Here is a 19,705-nt window from a genome sequence, read left to right as displayed (position 1 = left end):
GACCGAAGAGGAGAGAGTTGCAAAAATCAAGACGGGAAGTGACGAGACTGTGGACAAGAATTGCAGCAGTGTGGGGGGGTAAGGGAGGGCAGAGGCGATTGATGTTACGTAGGTGGAAGTAGGCAGACCGGGTAATGTTATTGACATGGGGTTGAAAGGATGTGTGTGGCTTTGGTGCCAATGAGGAGAACCTCGGTTTTATTACTGTTTAATTTGAGAAAGTTTTGGGTGAGCCAGATTTTTATTTCAGAGATGCAATCCGTAAGGGAGGTGGGCGGGAGAGTGGACGAGGGTTTGGTGGAGAGGTAGAGCTGGGTGTCATCGGTGTAACAGTGGAAGTGAATGTTAAATTTGCAGAAGATATTGCCGAGGGGAAGATGGTAAATGATGAAGAGTAGGGGCCCCAAAACAGAGCCTTGGGGCACACCTGAAGTGACGGAGGAGGGAATGGATTCACAGGACTTGAGTTGAATGAACGGTGTGCGACCAGAGAGGTAAGATGTGAACCAGTCTAACGGAGTGTGGGTGATGCCAATGGAAGATAGCCTATTGAGGAGGGTGGTGTGACAGATGGTGTCAAATGCTGCACTCAGGTCGAGGAGGATGAGGATGGTGAGGAGTCCAGAATCAGCTGCCATGAGGAGGTCGTTGGTGATTTTGATGAGTGCTGTTTCAGTGCTATGGAGGGGGCGGAAACCAGCAGTTTTGAAGGATGTAAGGACGGTTCCAGTGGTAAGGGAGGAGTGGATGATAGCAGAGATGAGGGGGACCAGGGAGGGAAGACAGGCTTTAACAAGTTGGGTGGGGAGGGGATCAAGTTTACAAGTAGATGGCTTGGAATTCCGGGTGAGTTCTGTGATTTCTGAAATAGTGGGGAGACGGAAGGAGGAGAATGAGTGTGCGGATGAATGAAGGTTATCTGAGATGCTGAGGTGAGGGATTGATCCAAGATGCTGGTGGATGTTCTTGATTTTTTCTGTGAAAAAGGACATTACCGAGTTGCAGAAGGAGGTAGTGTACAAATGGGGAGGGAGAGAGTCCTGGGGTTGGGTGACATTGTTAAGTAAGGAGAACACACCAGTGTAGTAGCACACCAAATGCTAACAAGAGATTTCTGTAATGTCAATACAGTAAAATGGACCTACTTAACAACGTTCGTTCACTACTGAGTTAGCAATTAAACACAACAAAGGCTGTCACAGTTTTTGAAATGATTCCAATCTTCTGTTATTGTTTGTAACCAGAAGTTTATTATTTTATGCATTTCACAAATTTCAGTATGACACATAATGCCGTAAACCATTTAAATCTGAACATGTACAACTCACATCTGCATTCGACTAGAGCCACTGTGTATGGAGTTGAGCCAGTCAGACCTGTCTATGGCTATGAGTATGTCTACAGGTTGCCAAGACAAAAAAAGGTGTAAAACACTCTTTGTGTGTGAGAAATATATTGATAGTAGAATGCACTGGCAGGAAATGGAAGGAGACAACTCAATACATGTGATACTTGAAGAAAAGCACATGACAAGGGAGAGACTTGAAGCTTTGTTTGTTTATATTAATAATACTGGTTTTAATGAAAAGAATAGTTTTTGTTTGTTTGTTTGTTTTGACTTAATTAAGGTCTAGACTCAATGAAGTTTATGGTATTACATACACCTGTACAGTTGGTGGCGGTATAATACAAAAGTTGTAATCTGCCAAATACACGAAGAAAAAGATGAAGAAGTCTTTGGGTCTAACTTGACTCTTATCGGGCATGACCATGTGAAGTCTACGGGTAGGACACGTTTCCTTAAACAATTTAAATCTGAGCACGCACGACTCAAATCTGCACTCAACTGACATTGGAGAATGACAGACAGAACTGCCACAAAAAGTAAAACAAAACAAAAATAAGCAGCCATTTTGTAATGTTTTTTTGTGATTCCATGGTCCTTCTTGTTAGATGCAGTACTTTTATTTTTTGTAGGATGTCTTTACCCCGCACACACATCCACAACAATGTCTGTCGAATGTATGTTATACACAGTAATGTGACCCAAGTAAATCTGAGTACTGTACTATGAGTACTGTATTTGACCTCTAATCTGAAATTATTAAAAAAAAAAGATAAATCAAAACAGAAAGTCAGTGCAAACCCTTTAATTGAACTAATTGAACTAGTTAACAACAATTCTGTACAAGCAATTTCCTTTTCCAATAAAGTGTTTGTGGCATAAAATTAATGTTGAAACACAGAAAGTTCCAGATCCAAACAACGTGGTTTTACAGGAACCGGATTCCTGCTCCAAACTGGACCCCGTCACATATCCTGCAAGTAACACAGAAAATGAGTAGAAATCAATAGCAAAGCAAACCAAGTTTCAGTTTATTTCCACTGCATTTTAAGGACACTATGCATGGGACATGTGTCTCTTAAAAGTGTTTATCTACATGATTGTACAGAAAAGATTTTCTCGATATTTACTAAGCAACATGCGCATACATATAGAACTTTCACACATGTAAACAGACATTTAAACTGCATGAGTTGAAGTCACCCACCTGTACAACCTGTGTAACACGAATTATTTATTTTTATATTTATTTTAGTGAGAACTCATAAATACCAATACACTACAAATAACTAATGTTTGGGAAATCTGTTTAAGTTTTGAAACCCGTTTCTGGATATATATATGGAAATATATAACGGCCAATATATCGGCATATCGGATTTTTAAATAACCAACAATTTGTATCAGTCTTAAAAATTCTATATCGGTCGGGCTCTAGTGTCTGTTTTTGTATGTTTTTGTTAATGTCTGTTTTCTGCTTGTACTATCTTTAAGCTGCGGATGTCACTCTTTCTGTTGCGTTTCCCCCCTCCCCATCTTTCCTCGCTGTATATTTGGGCTCTGGGACACGTTCTTATGTCCTGGTTTTTGGTAGTAATTGTTCTTTATTTCTATAATAAAAATAAAAACTTCACAAAAACAGTGTATCTAGTGTGCCTTAAATGTCTTTAAAGTAAGTCAAATAGGTGTAATTCCAAATCTTACCTAAAACTAGCTACCCTTATCAGCCCTACCTGTCTCCACTCTGGACTCCCATGGGAATGCAGTAATTCAGCTCAAGTCTGGCAATGTTTCCCAAACGCAGCACAATGCCCAGTCCATATGACCAACGGATGCATTCTGCCAGTTTCTTCAAATGTGCTTTTGGCCCCTCACCTGAGTAAAAACAAACACATAAACTCAGCCAGACAGAAAACAAGTGCATCTGCAAAAATCTTTTCTTATAGAATTCAATCATAAATCAAGGTCTGTGTTCCATAAAACATGAACCTTTAACAGTCATTTGAGGTGCATGTTCTTTTTCCACCTACTCACCATAGTTAAGGTTACAAAGGTTTCCGGCATTGAGGAAGAAATGTGTTCTGAAGAGGTCACCAAAGCCCCCTTTGCCTGGTCTGAAGGGTAGAGGGGTGTAAAGGTGGAGGCCTCCAGCCCAGTAGCCCTCTCCTCCCAGGTAGTCACCTGCCATATCAGTAATTCCAGCAAACAACATTTTCAAATAACCATTACACTGAAGTCTGGTTACCAAGCAACATAGCCAAGATAATGTCTCACCTTCACTCTGTGGGCCCAAACTGTACATACTGAATCCCCTGATACTGGTGGGGCCACCAAGATAGAACCTAGAAGGTTGACAAAGACACATTAAACATACAATAGGTAGTACTTTTATCAGTTTTCTGTGAAAACAGTAAGAACCATAGTTATTTTTATTTATTGTCTCTTAACGTACTTATCAGCATTCAAGAGGTGCTTTGCATTGACTATTGATGGTTAAAAATGGATGTGTACAGGGTGGAATAAGAGGATGATTCACGTCTGCACACACATGATTTATAAAGAGAACACTGCTTACAGATGTGCAGATTTGATTTTTCTTTTTGGCGTATGCCATTTTTGGATTTTGGCCGTACATACACTTTTAGTAAGGATCCAACGCACAATTTAATAAATGAGACCCCTGGTCTTGTGGATGATGGTAACAGGTTGGAGCACTGTATTTCTGTACCTGTCTGCTATGCTTGTTGGCTTGTCACCAATGGGCAGGAGCAAACCACCCCACAATGAGGCAGAAAGGACCTGAGGGAGAAAGTCAAAGGTTTACTCACAACAATCTAACTTATTTTTTTTTACATAAAAATGTATTCCTGGCTAAATAAGGGCTACACCAAAGTATTTTGGAAAGAAGCCTGTTGGTCAATTAGTTTAGTTTTCTGAACTTTTTCTGAATATATTACTCAAATTCTTTACTAGGATTCTATACCTTGGCCCAGTAAAACTGCCTGTCTTTTAATGAGATGATTTGCTAAGCTGAAATGTAAAATGTAGAATCTCACTGAGTCCCAAAAGAGGGTTTTGTTGAGCTGGATCTCAAAGTCCTCCTTCAGGAAACTGGCGTCTCCCCCAGTGTAACCAGCAAGTTCCTACAAAACCACAACATAAAAAGGTCAACCTGGTCACGTCATAAGTCATACTGTTTTCAAATAGCATTTGAAAAAAGCTCTGGATTAGTGTTGAACAGAAAACCTGGTGGATCTTCAACAGGCCACCTTTCCTGGGAAGGATGGAGGAGTTTCTGGTGTCGATGACCATAGAATGCTGAAAAAAAAAATAATTTCACCGTTCTCAAAACTACTGCTAAAAATCTGTTCACAAAGGAAGTGTCTTATTGGATATTTAGTCTTGTTGCACTATTCAACATTTCAACAATTCATATCCACTGTTCAACATCCCCCATGCAATCTTATCAGATTTGAAAATCACTGAATACCAGCTTGCCATTCAGTCTCTGACAGAAGATTACATGAAACTCAACAGCTATTTTAAAGCTAATGCTAAAATCTTTAATGTAAATAAGAGATAAATACCGAAAGTGAGGACTTTAGGGAATGACCACTCTCCTCCCGGACGGCAAATGAGGCAGTGCGAGCCAAACAGCCCAGCTCTCGCCACACTCCCTCCCACTTCAGGGTTTGGTTGGTGTTCCACACAGGGAACTGGGGGTGGTAAATTGGAAATTAGACACCAGTTTATTAGTTTTGTTTGTACAGATCACATGCAGTAAATGAGCATACATCGTTTGTAACATGGCAACTGTTGTCTCCTTAAAACCTGTGGAAAACATGGCTCTGTCACATCTCAAGGAAGTCTTAACTTTTAGTTTCTAAGGAACAAAACTCAGCGTAGAGCTGGACTTTCAGACAGAACTGGTCTCTTTTTTTGATGCCTTCTATTATGACTCTTTTCAGCTCATTTTGTTGAACAAAACCTTAATGTGTTAATTAAATTCATCAATGTACATGGAGGTACGATCATTTAAAATTTTTTTTTAACAAACAACAGAAGAGGCAAATAAAAAGAAACAAGTATTTACGCTCAGTTCTCCAGAGATGCCTCGATCCGTCTCCCTCAGTGAACTCCATGGAAACTGACCTGTTACTTTGTACACATTGAGTGAGATGCTTGAAGTGAAAAAAAGAGAAGAAGAGATGTCAATACCCTGCTGCTAAGATTAATTTGTGACTACAAAATATACCCACTGCATATATCAATCAGGCATTTACTTGCTGACTCAGATCTAAAGCTTAAGTATCCGGAGAGTCATCTTATCAATTTAATGCCCATGTTCAACCACCCTGCAAAACTGAACTGCAGAACCTTTAGCAAAAGACCCACATGTATACCTAGTATCAAAGTGATTAGATTTATTTTATGAAGCTGCTCATATCTTACTTGCGTTCAAAGTTTCCTGGTTGGGGTTTGAAGAAGGAAAGGCCGTAGGATGTCTCTTTGGTTCCGTAGGAGAACTGAAAGGTCATTTTCTCTGCACGACCTAATACATTGGGTAACTTCAGGCCTAGAACCTGAAATTAAAGCAGATAAGGTTTTCTATTTAGGGGCAACCAAACTAATAAAACTCAATCTGTCTGAAAAAAAGAAATGCATTATAAAACGCAAACAGACATATAGAATTGGGTCAGAGTCAAATTACTTAATCACAATGAAATCTCATCAGTGCTACAAACTAAAGTTGAAGTCAACATTGGACATTATCCTTACAGGTAGATATTGCTAAGCCAGTGTGTTTAAGCCAGTGCAGTAGTATGGCACTATAGTTGGATCCAAAAGAAGAGGTGGCCTCTTCAGAAAGCACTCACCATGCTTCCTTCGTTGTTTCCAACCATGGTGTTGTAGCTGCCGGTCATCCGTCTCAGCTCGGTGACTTCAAATGTCACATCAAGGCCGTTAGGAAGAGCATCCTCACCTGAGGAGGAAAACAAAAAAAAGAATATCAACAATAATTTCATGTTTGGTTAAAAAGAGTGAAACAGAACACAGAAAATGCAAATCATTAGAATTTGTACATTTTTTAAGAAAGTCCATATGCGCAATAATAAGACAAGTACCTCGTGACGTGTCAATAACAACTTCAACTTTTCTGAAAATACCGAGACGAAGCAGCTTCCGTCGGGCTTCGTGGGACTTTCGCATCACCTGCACAACAGATTGAACCATGTGTTGACGTCAGTAATGGCTACTCACAAGCATCGATTGGTACAGCTGTATCAACATGCACCTACTTCAATCAAGTTCTTTGCCCGGAAAACTTCTGCGATTTCATAAGACAACAGGTCTTCCTTGGTTCTTCCGAGCCCATCTATGTGCACTCGTTGAACTACAACCTTTAAAAACAGAAGAGACAGATAACTTTATGAATATTTGGAAAAAAAAAAAAAACACAGTATATTCTAATGTAATAATAATGTTTACTTTATTAGTACCACAAAGGGAAATTACAATGTATACTCTGTTGTTATTACACACATGCCTCATTACCTATACATGCACTAATGGAGAGATATCAGAGTGAAGGGGAAAGGCCCATGGAAAAACACCCCGAGCAGTTGGGGGTTCAGTGTCTTGCTCAAGAGCACGTTGGCAATACGGGGATTGCATCAGCAACCCTCCGGTTCCCAACCCAACTCCCTATTGACTGAGCTATTGCCACCCCCATTTCATTTCGCTTCACTTCATGAAGAAAGAAAACAATCATTAACAAAATATGATACGGTTTCTTCCTTGTATAAAATGTCTACCAATACTGCAGTTTCCTGGCAATTCGGGTTATGGCAATATGTCCTAGAGAGAGAGACTGGTAATTACTGCTTGAAACAAAACAAATCTTACATCCTTGTTTTCAAGAACTTCTTGCTTTGGTTCGTGCTCAATCCCAGGAGCCTCAATATCGTCAGGTTGAACTCCTAGCTCTGGACCTTGCATGGGCAGAGGGTCCAGGCTCTGCAACACAAAATATGAGGGAAATATACATGATCACAATCAGAGTTTTACCATGGTTTACCTATGAAATAAATAGGGGAGAGATAATGACATGAAGAGGAGTTTAAATTCTATAATCACACACATATTATACATGTTGAAAGTCTAAGTATTCGCCACTATACACACACTTGGGCTGCAACTAACTAATATTTTTTTTACTAACATTGATTATTTTCTAGATTAATGAATGAATCACTTTTTTTTTTTTTAAGTAAAAAAGTATCACTAACACCTATCACAGTTTCCCACATCCCAAGATGATGTATTGTTGACTGTTGGACCATAAGACCAAAATATTCAGTTTACTATCTAAAACAGAGAAAATCAGCAAATCATCACATTGAAGAAGCTGGAACCAGATAATAATTGATATTTTTGCTTGGATGAAGTTTATGACTACTCAATAGTAACAGTTATTGTAAAATAGCTGCTGGCTTGTTTTCTGTCATTGACTAAACGACTTCAGATGCACAGCACACCATAATGCCGGGTGTCGGCTAGCGTTCTGACTGCATGACTACAGTGAGTGGAGGAGCCACAACCATCTGTCCATACTGTCAATACTTTGTATCTAAATACACAGTAAGCAGAGTATTTACGTGTAATTGTGAAGTTAGAAACTAACTATGAAAGTATGAGTTCGGTGTTATCCCAGACCATGTTGGACCTTGTTGAATACAGTATGGCCTTTTCGTGTACAACTGAACAGTAGCATACACACATAAACACGGAGAGGTCAAAGTCCTAGCTAACACGTTCACGGGTCTTTTCCTTACCCTGGCGTGAACGGTGCCCATGCTGAGCTCCACAGGATGCTGTCCCAGGAAATAGGAAATCTAATTTGCGTGATAAAAGTCTAATTTAATCTACAAGTAGCAGGAGAATAAGGCGACGAGGCTCCGTATAAGGAGGCGGCCATGTCACTCACTGACCACGCCTTCTCTGGTGCACATTCAATACATTAACGCTGCACAATGTTTAAAATAAATAAATAAATAATTAAAAGACAATGTTGCGTTCTGCAAAAATAAACGTATACTATCACTAATTATACTAATGCTGTGATTGTTATAATTACGTTATATTAAACTATACTAGATTATATCGTAGTATTGTAAATGTATTACCAATGCTACGGATGATGATGATGATGATGATGATAACATTTTTAACATTACATTGAAATTTTAAATTCAGATAGCATCTGACAAAGATCATGTCATACATTCAAATCTTAGCCTGGTAAGGTTATTTTTTTATTTATTGAAATATACAAACAAAAGCACAAATAAAAGATTAACTCTTGAGCTTTTTGTTTGGCTTTTATATAATAGAAGATACAGACCCAAAACCACTCCAACTTTCGATTGACATTTATGGGTTAGATGGCAAGATGGATTTATTACTATACAGTATACTGTAGGAGAAAATGTATATACTTATTCACAAGAGTGTATACTGTTTTTTATACACTGTATTCATAATCATGTCTCAGGCAAGGTCATACTGAGGAGTAAACCAAAGTATTGTCTTAAAGATTTACAGTATGAAAAATGTCTCTCTCTCTCTCTTTCTATATATATATATATATATATATATATATATATATATATATATATATATATATATAACTGTCCAATACTGTTAGTTTAAAATAATGGGATAATACCTGTTGTACTCTGTTATCATATACTTCTCTAAGAGCTCTTAATAAACTGTTGTTTCTCATCACATATTGCACCTTGACATTGTGATATTTCTTAAAAGCACAGGATCCTTCAGTTTTTAGAATAAATTTCTCATTTTTTTTGTTAACTTTAGTGCAAAAAAGCTGGCAAATATTCGAATGAAACTACCTCAATCAGAATCCATATCAACATTACAAGTTTAATAACAATAATTATATAAAATGCGGTCATTTTACAACATAAGACCCAGCCCCAATGAAAACTTCTAAATACATAGCATTGTATTTGTATTAAATACCACATCAGCTGATTGGAAGAAAACATAAGTTCACAGTTGTTCATATGTTGCTGAGCATCTCTGCAGGCCCTGAATCCTGTAACAACAAAATGAGACAAAATGTACTTTTATGGTATGGTGAACTTTAAAATGCTGGTTAATATTTTCTGTCATGTTGTTTCGATTTGACAAGCTGCTCTTACGCTTCTGTTTCGAAGGTTTCATGGGATATTCTGTCTTCATTTACACCTTCGGGACATTCATTAATGTTTTTTATGCCCAGTGTGGTCAGCGCTGTGGGGGAAAGGCTCTGTGAGGAGTTGTTTTATTTAAAAGTGTCATTATTCTGAAAAAAGTATACATACATGTGAGGTGTAACTAAATAGGCTACTAAACTGAATTGAAACCTGATAAAGCTGATGAGCTTAGAATTAAGTTGCTTATGTTGAAAGTGTTGATCTCCCTCTACCCCAGAAAGCCTAATATAGTGCCCATGTCCTATGCTTACCATGCTTGTATTGGGCAAAAGTGATGTATTTTTTATTAGCGGGGTCCAGTATCCCGAAGACTGCATCCAGGTTGGAGTTGTTGAACAGATTTGGCCCGTCCACACCATTCTGCCGAGACATCTTCAGCTGTTCCAACTGCTCAATGAAAAACTCTCTGGGATTTTCTGAATGAAAGAATAAACCACAATAAAATGCTTCTGGTAATAAAAGGTTCAAGTATTGAACACCTTTGGGAAAGTTTGCAGCAACCAAATAACAACAATATCAATAGAATAAAACTGGACAATAACTAGTAAATATTTAACAATGCAAAACTTATATTTTATTTACATTCACTTTGTAGACAACGTTATACCACCTGGGTATGTTCAAGGGAAGAACATAATATTTGGGCAGGAACAGTTTTAACTGTGAGCCACAACATAGCAAAAGTCCTTTTTCAAATGACATTCTTCTTAAGGCTATAACCTAGCAATATGTGTTCATGGTTATTATGTAAGACATGTTTATTACAGCTAACCTATCTTTATTTTTTATCTTGTAACAGAGGAGTCAGGATGTAATCCGAATCCAGCACAGATACAGTTCAAAAAGGCATAATTAGAGACTGAAAAGCTAACCAAAAACTTGTCAAGATCTATTAACGTGTTAGAATTTCAGTTAGCTAGCTAGCTAGCTAGCTTGCTAACTATTGCAAAACATAGCTAGTGTTTTAGCAGAGGATGTTAGGTCTGTTGTGTCTACAACAGAGACAAAAAAAGTTCTAACCAGGTCTGTGAAAGAAGAGCATGCTGGTCAGGTTTTCCATGAGCTCGAAAATTTTGTGTTTCTCGAGATAATCAGCGGCGTCTTTCTCTCTCTGCGTCGCCATGTTTTCCAATTGACAACCATAGACAGTTAGCTTACAACTTGTTGCTATGATACGCCTACACCAAGTCCGCACGCACGCGCACACATGTACTTGTCATTCAATCCAGCCAGTCTACCCTTACCATCACAATTACACGCCTAATTTACAATATAACCCCAACCCTTACCCTAATGTTAACCTAAAACTAAAGGTAAAGTCACACACCGTGAAGGTTACACTAGGGCAGATTTTAAATCACCTCTTTGACAAATAAATAAACAGGGCCTCGATAAAACCTAAACCTTTTAACATTTTACAACTAACTGATTAGTTGTTCACATTAAATGTCAAAGAAATAGTGAAAAATTAACATTTCAAAAGCTAAATGCGATCTTTTTTGTCTGACCAACAGTCAAAAACTGCAAGATAGTGAATGTAGAACAATATAATACAGGAAAAAGCAAAACACATATTTTAGAAGCTGGGAATGATTAATTTTGCAAGTTTGTCAGTATTTCCATAAAGAGCATGGACATCTACTACAAAGTAATGGGCAAATATTTGGTACATTTTTATTTCAAAATATTTTTTTCTGCTAGCAAACAACCAAAAACAATCAAAATATATACGTTTGAATTAAATGTAATTATTTAATGACCTTAGCAGTTACCATGTGTTCATTGTACGTTCTTTTACATTATTTCATCAGTCGGTCTAAAAATGCAAACACATTCAAAAGGGATGAAAAGATATAACATGAGGTGTGTTAACAATTGTTGTATAAACCAAATTATCTTGTTTCAGAGAAGATCCTTATCCGAGCAGCCAGACGCAAATAGTGTGGCATTTCAATTCACTCCTCTTTGCTTCATTAGAAAAAACAATCAAACACAGAAAATATCCATTTGCAGATGTCCCTGAAATGACTTTACTCCGGGCAAGTAGCAGCCTGAAACATTGGACAAAGTCTGATTGATGGATAAAGATAGGGTGTCCAATGCAGGAAGTAAAATGTCTTATCAGTCCGCCTTCTGTTTAGCTTTAAGCTGCTGTAACGCAGCAGCAGCAGCTTCTTCTCTGGCTTTGTAGCCCAGCAGATCAGTCTGAAGCTCCCCAGGCTTTGGTGGGATCTCTGGTATACTCTGAAAGATAAAACAGCAGCAGAGACGGTTACACACTGAAAAGCTGGGCCTGTATGGTTCTATGGTGTTTGGTGTGTTGTTATACAGTATAGCTGGAAAATACTACAGCTGTGTAACAACGTATACTATCCTATGTGTTATAAAAGTTGCACACAGCAGGGACAGTTGCACAGTATGTGCATCAGTGATGCCAGATGTCTGGGATTTTTTCTTTTCAAAAACCTGATAATGACTGTCATAATCCTTTAAATGCATCTGAATACTTTGCTGACTTGTTTATTGATTTCATCTAGGAATCAAAGCTGGGCCAACGTGTAAAAAAATGGTTAATTTGGTCACTGACCAGATCAGGTAGGTAGTACTGGTGGACGACCTGTGCTCCAGCAAACATTGCCAGCATACTGGCACTTAACATCCTCAGGTACCGAGGCCAAGACACACCGGCTGGCATCTTCACACACTTCCTCAATCTGGGGGGAAATAGGGAGACATTAGTGAATGATTTAGAATGATATGCCGCATCTAATCTTTTTGCTGCCCTTTCAGTATGATTAATCACATCAAATAATATTCTGTATGGGTATGCCTTACCATAAGTGTTTATAGCGAAGTATAGTTCACCATTTTAATACCATGCATGTACACGTTTGAAACATGTACATATGGCTAAACACCTGCACAGTTAATCCAGTGACAGGAAAGCTAATGTTGTTAGCCGCGACAATACAGTTAACGTTACCACTGGTAAAAGTTTGAAATACAGACAATGGGGACAGAGCAATATACAAAAATTAACATGTAGCAATTCTAGTAAGACCATACCTTGTTTATTTCACTGTGACTTAAATTAAATGCAGCAATGTGAAGCTAATATCCAACATCGTTAACCCAAGTGCCTGTCATTGGGACTCACAAGCAGGAGACGCAGGTCACGCTGCAGCTCTTAGCTAACACGAAGATAATTAAGGTAAAGTGAGCTCCCACTCTGCCTCTATTTAGGGATACCAAAAAGGTTAAGATTATGTTCCCTGTCTCCTGCTTGTGCATTCGTGCTCCGCTTTTTAAATTCATTGGTTGGGGTGGATTGTAATATCTTTTTAAGATTTGATTACAACTTTATATTCCACTATTTTGAAGCTGATTGTTGATGTTGGCTAGCTATCTTAGATCATTAGCTAGCTTCTTTTTTTTTTTGCTAGCCACAGTGCTGCTGTGTATGTCGTTTTTAACTTAGATTGTTGTGCAAATTTAGGAAGTTGAAGAGGGACGCTGGGAAAAAAGACCCTGGGTTATCTGTAGGGTTCGGAAATAGGTTTTCACCATTTGTGTGTATTTTGAATTGGTCCAATTCATAGAGTTTTTACTGTGGAGTGCTGCGCTTTACGAAGACACAATCTTCGGCTGCGATGATCGTCGACGTAATTTCATACTTTAATATCTGTGATTTGCCGCCATCTAGAGGTATTTCTTTTGAACTCATGCAGTATGTGTACCATGCATTATAACCCCGTGAATGTTTTTATAATACTTGAAATAATAATTTACTCTGTACTGCTTTATTTAATGGCCGGCATGATGCCGCTGTGCTGCCTGTTCTGCACGGCAGTGCAAAGGATCATGGTGCTTTATGAACGGTTCCTGTCCTAGTTTAAATGTTTAAGATGTTATGTTAGTGTTTTTGTAATGCATTCATGTTACCTGGGTTTTAGTCTTGATTTAGTGTTCATGATTCTTTACATTTTGTTGGGTTACCATGGTTGAGACACTTGGGTAGATTGATGAGGTCTGTGTATCGATTGTGATTTGCAGTGTGTAGTACATATACTACCTTAGTCTTGATCCGTCTCTTTGGCATCTTCCATGTACCTGCAACAGCGTTAATTTATCGTTGGTAGTAATAGGTTAAAAAAAACATAGTCGTGTAATGTGACTAAACATCCTAATTTGTCATTACAGTTTACTCATGCAGTACACCTCCTAACCAAGGGGTGGCGGTAAGCCTTCACTCAACCTGCGCAAAAGCGTTATGAGCGTTTAAATGGTCTTTGTTTTGGGAGGATTCCCAGATCCCCGTCTTCTTATTTGAAAACTAAAGAACAAAATGTATGACAGGTATGTTAGTTTGCTCATATACCCTTATGTTTTGTTAATGTAGAGAACATTTGCGGTTTGAAGACAGCGGGGCTCACTGTTAGCAAAGCCTTCCATCTTCCTGTAATGTTAGCTAGCAGCGTCCATCCGTCTTCTTTGTGCCAGCAATGCACCGTATGTGCTATAATATCCACATAGCTCACATCTCCAGTTTGTATTGATGCATTTGACAGCAGAATGAATGTTAATGTATTCAAATAAGTCAACAGTTAAGATGGAAGAAAACCAGTATACATCATTGACGGTTCCTACGGATTATTTTCAGCAGTGGTGAGTTGGTGTTGGAGGTGGCAGGGTCATGGGAAACTTCTCATGTTATCTCCCTGGCGTCTTCATTTTCATGCATGACATGGAGAAAAATAAACAGCATTTGACGCACGACATCATAAATACCTGTATACTTTACATTTAGGCTTGTAGCAAGTGATAGTGTAATCATTAATGATAATGACCATACAATAAAATGGTCATTGAATCTGATGTATTCTTATTCATAATTCAAGCATGTAGCAATACATGTAATTAACTGGCAAATGTACTTGTCAGTTAATTTAACAATGTAATGATAATGCGTTATGTGCACTCTGTAGCTGGTGTGACACATTTACGGATTTGAGGGTATATCCTAAAATTTTAAAATATTTAACATGCTAGATATTGCATTATCCAGCAGTTCTTAAACCATCACTTGCTAAATGCTTCATAAATACACCTGCAGTGGCTCTTACTCAGCCTATTTGCCGATTTTAGAATGGGCATGATGGCTGTAAAAGAAATTTTCATCCACATGTCTGACCTGTAGTTGTTTTCATATTGATCATAATCACAATGTTTTTTGAAGTCCTATCAATTGTTTGTATCTTCATTCTATTCTAGTCAGACTTACCTGAGCGCACAACAAAGTTGGTGTTAAAGACCTGATTGTGGGTGTAATGTGTGAGTGTTTCTATGGTTCTAGGTTCTATGCTCAAAACCAACCAAACCCAATAAAGTGATGACAATTCTTTCAGAGCTTGACTTACATACTCTAAACTGAATGAAATGTGGAGAATACAAACAGGTGTATATCAGCGCATGTATGTTTGTAAGTATTGTGTGTTGTAAGTTTGCTGTACACACTTCCCCTTTGAGCACCAGACATAATTTGTGTTTTTTTCTGTCTCTGGGTCATGTTTCATTGTCTACTTTCCCCCTTCTCTCTTTAACCTTCTTCCTCCTCTCTACTTCTCTCTTGCAACCTCTCTTTTCTAGGTACCAATCCAGCCAGCAGCACCCAGAGGCGCAGTATGTGATGCCGTATCATAACACGGGCCATTACACAGAAGGTCCCAGAGATGAGCTTGTCATGGCCGAGCTGTCGGTCCACCGCGAACCACCTGTTTACCAAGAACCTTTTTACCAGAACTATAACCCCCCGGCCCAAAATCACTACCAGGATCTGACCTACCAGTCAAACGTCAGGGAGCAGCAGCAGCAGCAGCAGCAGCAGCAGCAGCAGCAGCATCCTCCTGCTCACCCGCACCACACTCAACACCAACATACAATACAGCAGCAGGAGCCGAATGTTCAGCCCCAACCTCAGCCTGCTGGTCAACCTCAAGGTATGGAATACACAAAAGTCATATTCCCCCACACTGAAAACAGTTTTTTCAGTTGTAATTATTTTAGTATAGTGATCTTTACAACATGTTCCTCCTCTCTCTGCTAGTTGTGACACCGGTAAAGAAGAAGAGAGGCCGGCCTCCTAAGCAGCCGGCGGAGGAGGGCAAGACACAAGAGGAGGAGAATGAGATTGAGGCGGCAAAAAAAGCCAAGAGGGCTCTCAACCGCTTCAACGGCATGTCAGTGGCTGAGGTTATGGCCAAAACCCTGCCAGACGTTATATCCTACAATCTTGACATTTTGATTGTGAGTTATGTGCTTGATGTACATGCTTGATATGTACTTGTGACATGTTAAGAATGAATATATTTGTTTATGAAAGTAGTGAATTGGTGCCAGTTATACAAAAAAAAAAGATGTGAAGACGTTGTGTCTATTTGACAAGGTCACAAAAAACTGTAATTTTCAAATCTGTTGCCATGGTAACACCTTCATGTTTCTCCTCAGATTGGAATTAACCCAGGACTATTATCTGCCTTCAAAGGACGCCATTATCCAAACCCAGGAAACCATTTCTGTATGTTGAAATTCAATTTCATTTCTGACTTCAGGGAATACACGCCAAGACTTAGCTTATAAGCATCAGGCTGAATCACAAAGACATTTTCTAAAGTAATGTAACTTTTCCTTTTGTGTAGCCATATAGATGCTGTCTTGGGTTTTAATATTTCCCTCTATTTACAAATGATGTTGCTTTAGCGTTTCACCGCAACAGTCAGACAACAGAATGCACATAATGCTTGCATCTCGTACCATGTTGAAAGATGTGGGTTTTTATACATAACTTGAAAGTTTTAAAGTGGTCTTTGAATGGGAATATCAACATTTAAAGGGTCTGTAGAAAATGTATTTATCTCATTTTAAAATGTATCATCAATGGAGGTTTTTGCCAGACAGGTTTTCACAGGGTGAGGTGCTGAAATCAGGGTGCACGATGATTTTTAAAGCTCCCAAGAACATTTATCACACTGAATATTTATCACTCCAGTTTCAGCAGAGCACATTATTTTACATTAAAAATGAATATTCAGTGCAGCTACAATGTCTGTAAAGTTCTGTAATTCTGGGTCCAGTGTTTTAAAATGCATTTTATGTGTCTTTATAGCCACTAAGCTAACTAAAATGTCAACTCTTCTTTCCTGTCCAGGGAAATGTCTGTTTCTTTCTGGTTTAACTGACGAGCAGCTCAACTACATGCATGACCAAAGCCTGCCGGAGAAATATAGCATCGGCTTTACCAACATGGTAGAGAGGACCACACCTGGCAGCAAGGACCTCTCTAGGTGAATACAAAACAACATTGATCTGTTAAGCCTACAGTAGACTAAGACTGAATTCTAATAAGAAAACGTTCTGGGTAAAAAACACCCCCGATGTAATTTTGTGTGTCACTTGAAACGAACGTAGATCCTTATTTTCTGGTTTTGTGTTTTGTCCCAGTAAGGAGATTCGTGAAGGAGGTCGACAGTTACTTGACAAACTGCAGAAATACAAACCATTAATAGCAGCTTTTAATGGAAAAGGTACAAATATTAAAACACTTGAAAACTACTTCACTTTGGGAAAGTGTTTAGATGGCTTATTCATACATCCATTGGGTAAGTTTATAAGGAATATTGACATTTGTTAATTTTGTCAGGTATTTATGAAATCTTCTGCAAAGAAACCTTTGGTGTGAAGGCAAAGAATCTCGACTTTGGTCTACAGCCTTACAAAATCCCAGAAACTGAAACGGTATGTTAAAACAGTACCCGGATTACTCTTAAAATACACTCAACAATAAAACGCAAATTTCGTTTTACCTAGGTGTGCTACTTGATGCCGTCATCAAGCCCCCGCTGTGCCCAGTTTCCGCGTGCCCAGGATAAGGTTCATTTCTACATCAAGCTGAAGGAACTGCGAGACCAGATGAAAGGCCGGGCGCCAAGGCCCGAGGTTGAAGAGACAGAGTACTCGTTCAATCTGCAGCTAGCTAAAGGTAAACCATACAATTCCCTTTAGCTGTATAATTAGGGTGACCAGATGTCCCGAAAAATTTGGTACAGTTCGGAAATCCCGAGTTGTCCCAAATCCTACCCCAATTGTCCCAATGGGGCAATTAGGGCAAATATTCTGATAGAACATTGAAAACTGTTCATGGTGATAGAGTCGTCCTGCAGCCAGCTCCGCCTGCTTCTCATTGACTTCATTGTCCAGGCGTGAAATTAGATAACACACATTGGTACTTTTCATTCATGTTGAAATGGAGGCTCAGGCTGGTGTCCAAAGACCCGATAAACACAAGGCTGAAAAGCAAAAACAGCTCTGCAGCTACCAGGAGGACTGGGTAGGGAAATACCCCTGGATTACTGCAGTTTTGAGTGATGCAAACAAAACGTTTTGCAATGTACAGTATATAGAAAGGACTTTGGTCGTCCACCCCCCCCCCCCTCTCCCGTCAGGTAAATGTTACCTATTCTCATCCGGTCCCCCTATATGTATAGTACAAGTGTTGGATTGCAATTCATTTTGTGGCTTGTTTGGATACAAAGATATACCTGCTTATTGGGATTTTCCGAAACATAAGCAGGGTACATCTTTGTCTTTTTTATACATATGTTTATGTGTAGGGACATATGGATGTCTTCGATGAAGATCTAACACCTTGATGTTGCGTTTGTTCTGCAGAGGATGCTAAGAGGATGGCAATCAAAGAAGAGCAGGTGGATCCAGACTATGAAAGCTGTAGTGGGCTGCATGGGGATGCAAAGCAAAACAGCAACTCCTCCTACTAAAAGATTCAGAGGAGAGGAGAAGAAACAGGCCTGTCTGCTGTAGCAACAGGTAGTGTAGTTAACATGTAGTTCTACATATATTTAGTTGGAACCAGATGGAATTGGACTTAGTTTCAGGTGCATACACCCTAACTGTAAATAACTCTAAACCACTGTGACTGATTACCAAAGCAATTTAAAGAAGTCTGTTGATTTTCATACAACCACGATACAAAGTGAACCATTGACCCCAACCATCCTGGAAGTAAAAATAGATTTGTCAGTCCGAAAAACATTTTAAGGCACGCACTACAGTTTGGGTAACACTGCATGCAGAAAACACCACAGGACACCTTTAAGTTTACATCATTTGCAGTACAAGTGACAGAAAAAACATTAAAAGTTGCCATGGTCCATTTTAAAATATATTTTGGCTGATTTCTAGAAATGGAGTAAATTGCTGAATTCTTCCAACGTATTGGTTGATGACTTATGAATGCCTTCTGCAAGCAGCACAATCCATCTGTTTGGTTTGTATTGTGGTATCTTGCAGAAATGGACATTGTAGGCCATTCAGCGGACAACATGAAACGGAACCACAGCAGCTGGAGAGGTATCGCTCAACAGAAACCAGATATCAGCTGTACTAGTAGCATGATGCATCAATGAGGGTAAGAAACCCTCTGATGACACCACAAGAAAAGAGGAGTCATACAGTTTCCCGAGGCTTCGCAATGTGACGCACAAGGGAGAAAGTGCCCAAAACGGTTACATTTTTTAACTCTCAGACAAACTGTGCATGTTTTTGGTGTTCTTTTTTATCACTATTTATTGCATTTTGTAAGGTACGTGTCCAGTGACTTATTTTTGTATTTTGAAAGAATGACATTTTATGATTTATCAGCTGTATAATAAAAAAAGGGGATTGTACTCTGGAATCTGTAATTACAGAGTTATTAAATCTCTTCTCAAGCTGGCATGTTTATTGTCTTTTTGTTTAGCATTCACGTACAGTATATAACCTTTAACGTAGGGAAACACACACACACAAGCCCAGAAAGCATGATTAATGCTTTTTCTTGAGTGGAAAGTCATATTTTCAAAGCTCTGTGATTCCCAGCAGCTGTTTATTAAATACATTGATGCATAGTTCAAATGAAGCTGCTGACAAACAACATTTAAAAAGCTAGAGAAAAAAAACGTCATAAAAATGTCAATGACACATTTAAAGGATCAATCCATTTTTGTCTGGGTACAATATGTACATA

General features: G+C 38.8%; 4 protein-coding genes across 10 annotated transcripts; 1 reads left to right on the top strand and 3 right to left on the bottom strand.

The window, feature by feature from the left end:
* Nucleotides 1–2,134: 2,134 nt before the first annotated feature.
* On the bottom strand, nucleotides 2,135–8,357 carry samm50 (SAMM50 sorting and assembly machinery component). Of its 3 annotated transcripts, none has more exons than XM_034879547.1 (15): nucleotides 8,182–8,357; nucleotides 7,253–7,363; nucleotides 6,646–6,747; nucleotides 6,472–6,559; nucleotides 6,223–6,329; nucleotides 5,798–5,928; nucleotides 5,439–5,526; nucleotides 4,933–5,061; nucleotides 4,592–4,663; nucleotides 4,402–4,488; nucleotides 4,074–4,144; nucleotides 3,620–3,687; nucleotides 3,380–3,547; nucleotides 3,079–3,220; nucleotides 2,135–2,319 (listed from the first exon to the last, which is right to left on the bottom strand). In XM_034879547.1, the coding sequence occupies exons 1-15, from the start codon at nucleotides 8,200–8,202 to the stop codon at nucleotides 2,274–2,276; spliced, it is 1,431 nt and encodes a 476-aa protein (XP_034735438.1). In that variant the 5' UTR covers nucleotides 8,203–8,357; the 3' UTR covers nucleotides 2,135–2,273. The 3 variants fall into 3 exon arrangements, with proteins under 3 accessions (XP_034735438.1, XP_034735439.1, XP_034735440.1); XM_034879548.1 differs by having other exon boundaries at nucleotides 3,380–3,535; XM_034879549.1 differs by having other exon boundaries at nucleotides 3,380–3,526.
* Nucleotides 8,358–9,211: 854 nt separating this feature from the next.
* On the bottom strand, nucleotides 9,212–10,805 carry si:dkey-42p14.3 (EF-hand calcium-binding domain-containing protein 10). The gene is made up of 4 exons (XM_034879558.1): nucleotides 10,648–10,805; nucleotides 9,879–10,043; nucleotides 9,574–9,664; nucleotides 9,212–9,467 (listed from the first exon to the last, which is right to left on the bottom strand). Exons 1-4 carry the CDS (start codon nucleotides 10,748–10,750, stop codon nucleotides 9,422–9,424), a joined length of 405 nt encoding a protein of 134 aa, XP_034735449.1. The 5' UTR covers nucleotides 10,751–10,805; the 3' UTR covers nucleotides 9,212–9,421.
* Nucleotides 10,806–11,466: 661 nt separating this feature from the next.
* Nucleotides 11,467–13,126, bottom strand: c8h12orf73 (chromosome 8 C12orf73 homolog). Of its 2 annotated transcripts, none has more exons than XM_034879560.1 (3): nucleotides 13,106–13,126; nucleotides 12,215–12,341; nucleotides 11,467–11,871 (listed from the first exon to the last, which is right to left on the bottom strand). In XM_034879560.1, the coding sequence occupies exons 2-3, from the start codon at nucleotides 12,320–12,322 to the stop codon at nucleotides 11,749–11,751; spliced, it is 231 nt and encodes a 76-aa protein (XP_034735451.1). In that variant the 5' UTR covers nucleotides 12,323–12,341; nucleotides 13,106–13,126; the 3' UTR covers nucleotides 11,467–11,748. The 2 variants fall into 2 exon arrangements, with proteins under 2 accessions (XP_034735451.1, XP_034735450.1); XM_034879559.1 differs by lacking the exon at nucleotides 13,106–13,126 and adding an exon at nucleotides 12,694–12,971.
* A 669-nt stretch (nucleotides 13,127–13,795) lies between these two features.
* tdg.2 (thymine DNA glycosylase, tandem duplicate 2) lies at nucleotides 13,796–19,414 on the top strand. Of its 4 annotated transcripts, XM_034879449.1 has the most exons (10): nucleotides 13,797–14,292; nucleotides 15,274–15,623; nucleotides 15,731–15,930; nucleotides 16,132–16,201; nucleotides 16,832–16,967; nucleotides 17,125–17,207; nucleotides 17,324–17,418; nucleotides 17,491–17,662; nucleotides 18,352–18,507; nucleotides 18,991–19,063. In XM_034879449.1, exons 1-9 carry the CDS (start codon nucleotides 14,204–14,206, stop codon nucleotides 18,456–18,458), a joined length of 1,302 nt encoding a protein of 433 aa, XP_034735340.1. In that variant the 5' UTR covers nucleotides 13,797–14,203; the 3' UTR covers nucleotides 18,459–18,507; nucleotides 18,991–19,063. The 4 variants fall into 4 exon arrangements, with proteins under 4 accessions (XP_034735343.1, XP_034735341.1, XP_034735340.1 ...); XM_034879452.1 differs by having other exon boundaries at nucleotides 13,796–13,974; nucleotides 18,352–19,414; XM_034879450.1 differs by having other exon boundaries at nucleotides 13,796–13,983; nucleotides 18,352–19,414.
* The last annotated feature ends 291 nt before the right edge of the window (nucleotides 19,415–19,705 follow it).

Source organism: Etheostoma cragini, chromosome 8 (assembly GCF_013103735.1).
Source record: "Etheostoma cragini isolate CJK2018 chromosome 8, CSU_Ecrag_1.0, whole genome shotgun sequence".
NCBI lineage: Eukaryota > Metazoa > Chordata > Actinopteri > Perciformes > Percidae > Etheostoma > Etheostoma cragini.
This window is presented reverse-complemented; position numbering and strand designations above follow the sequence as displayed.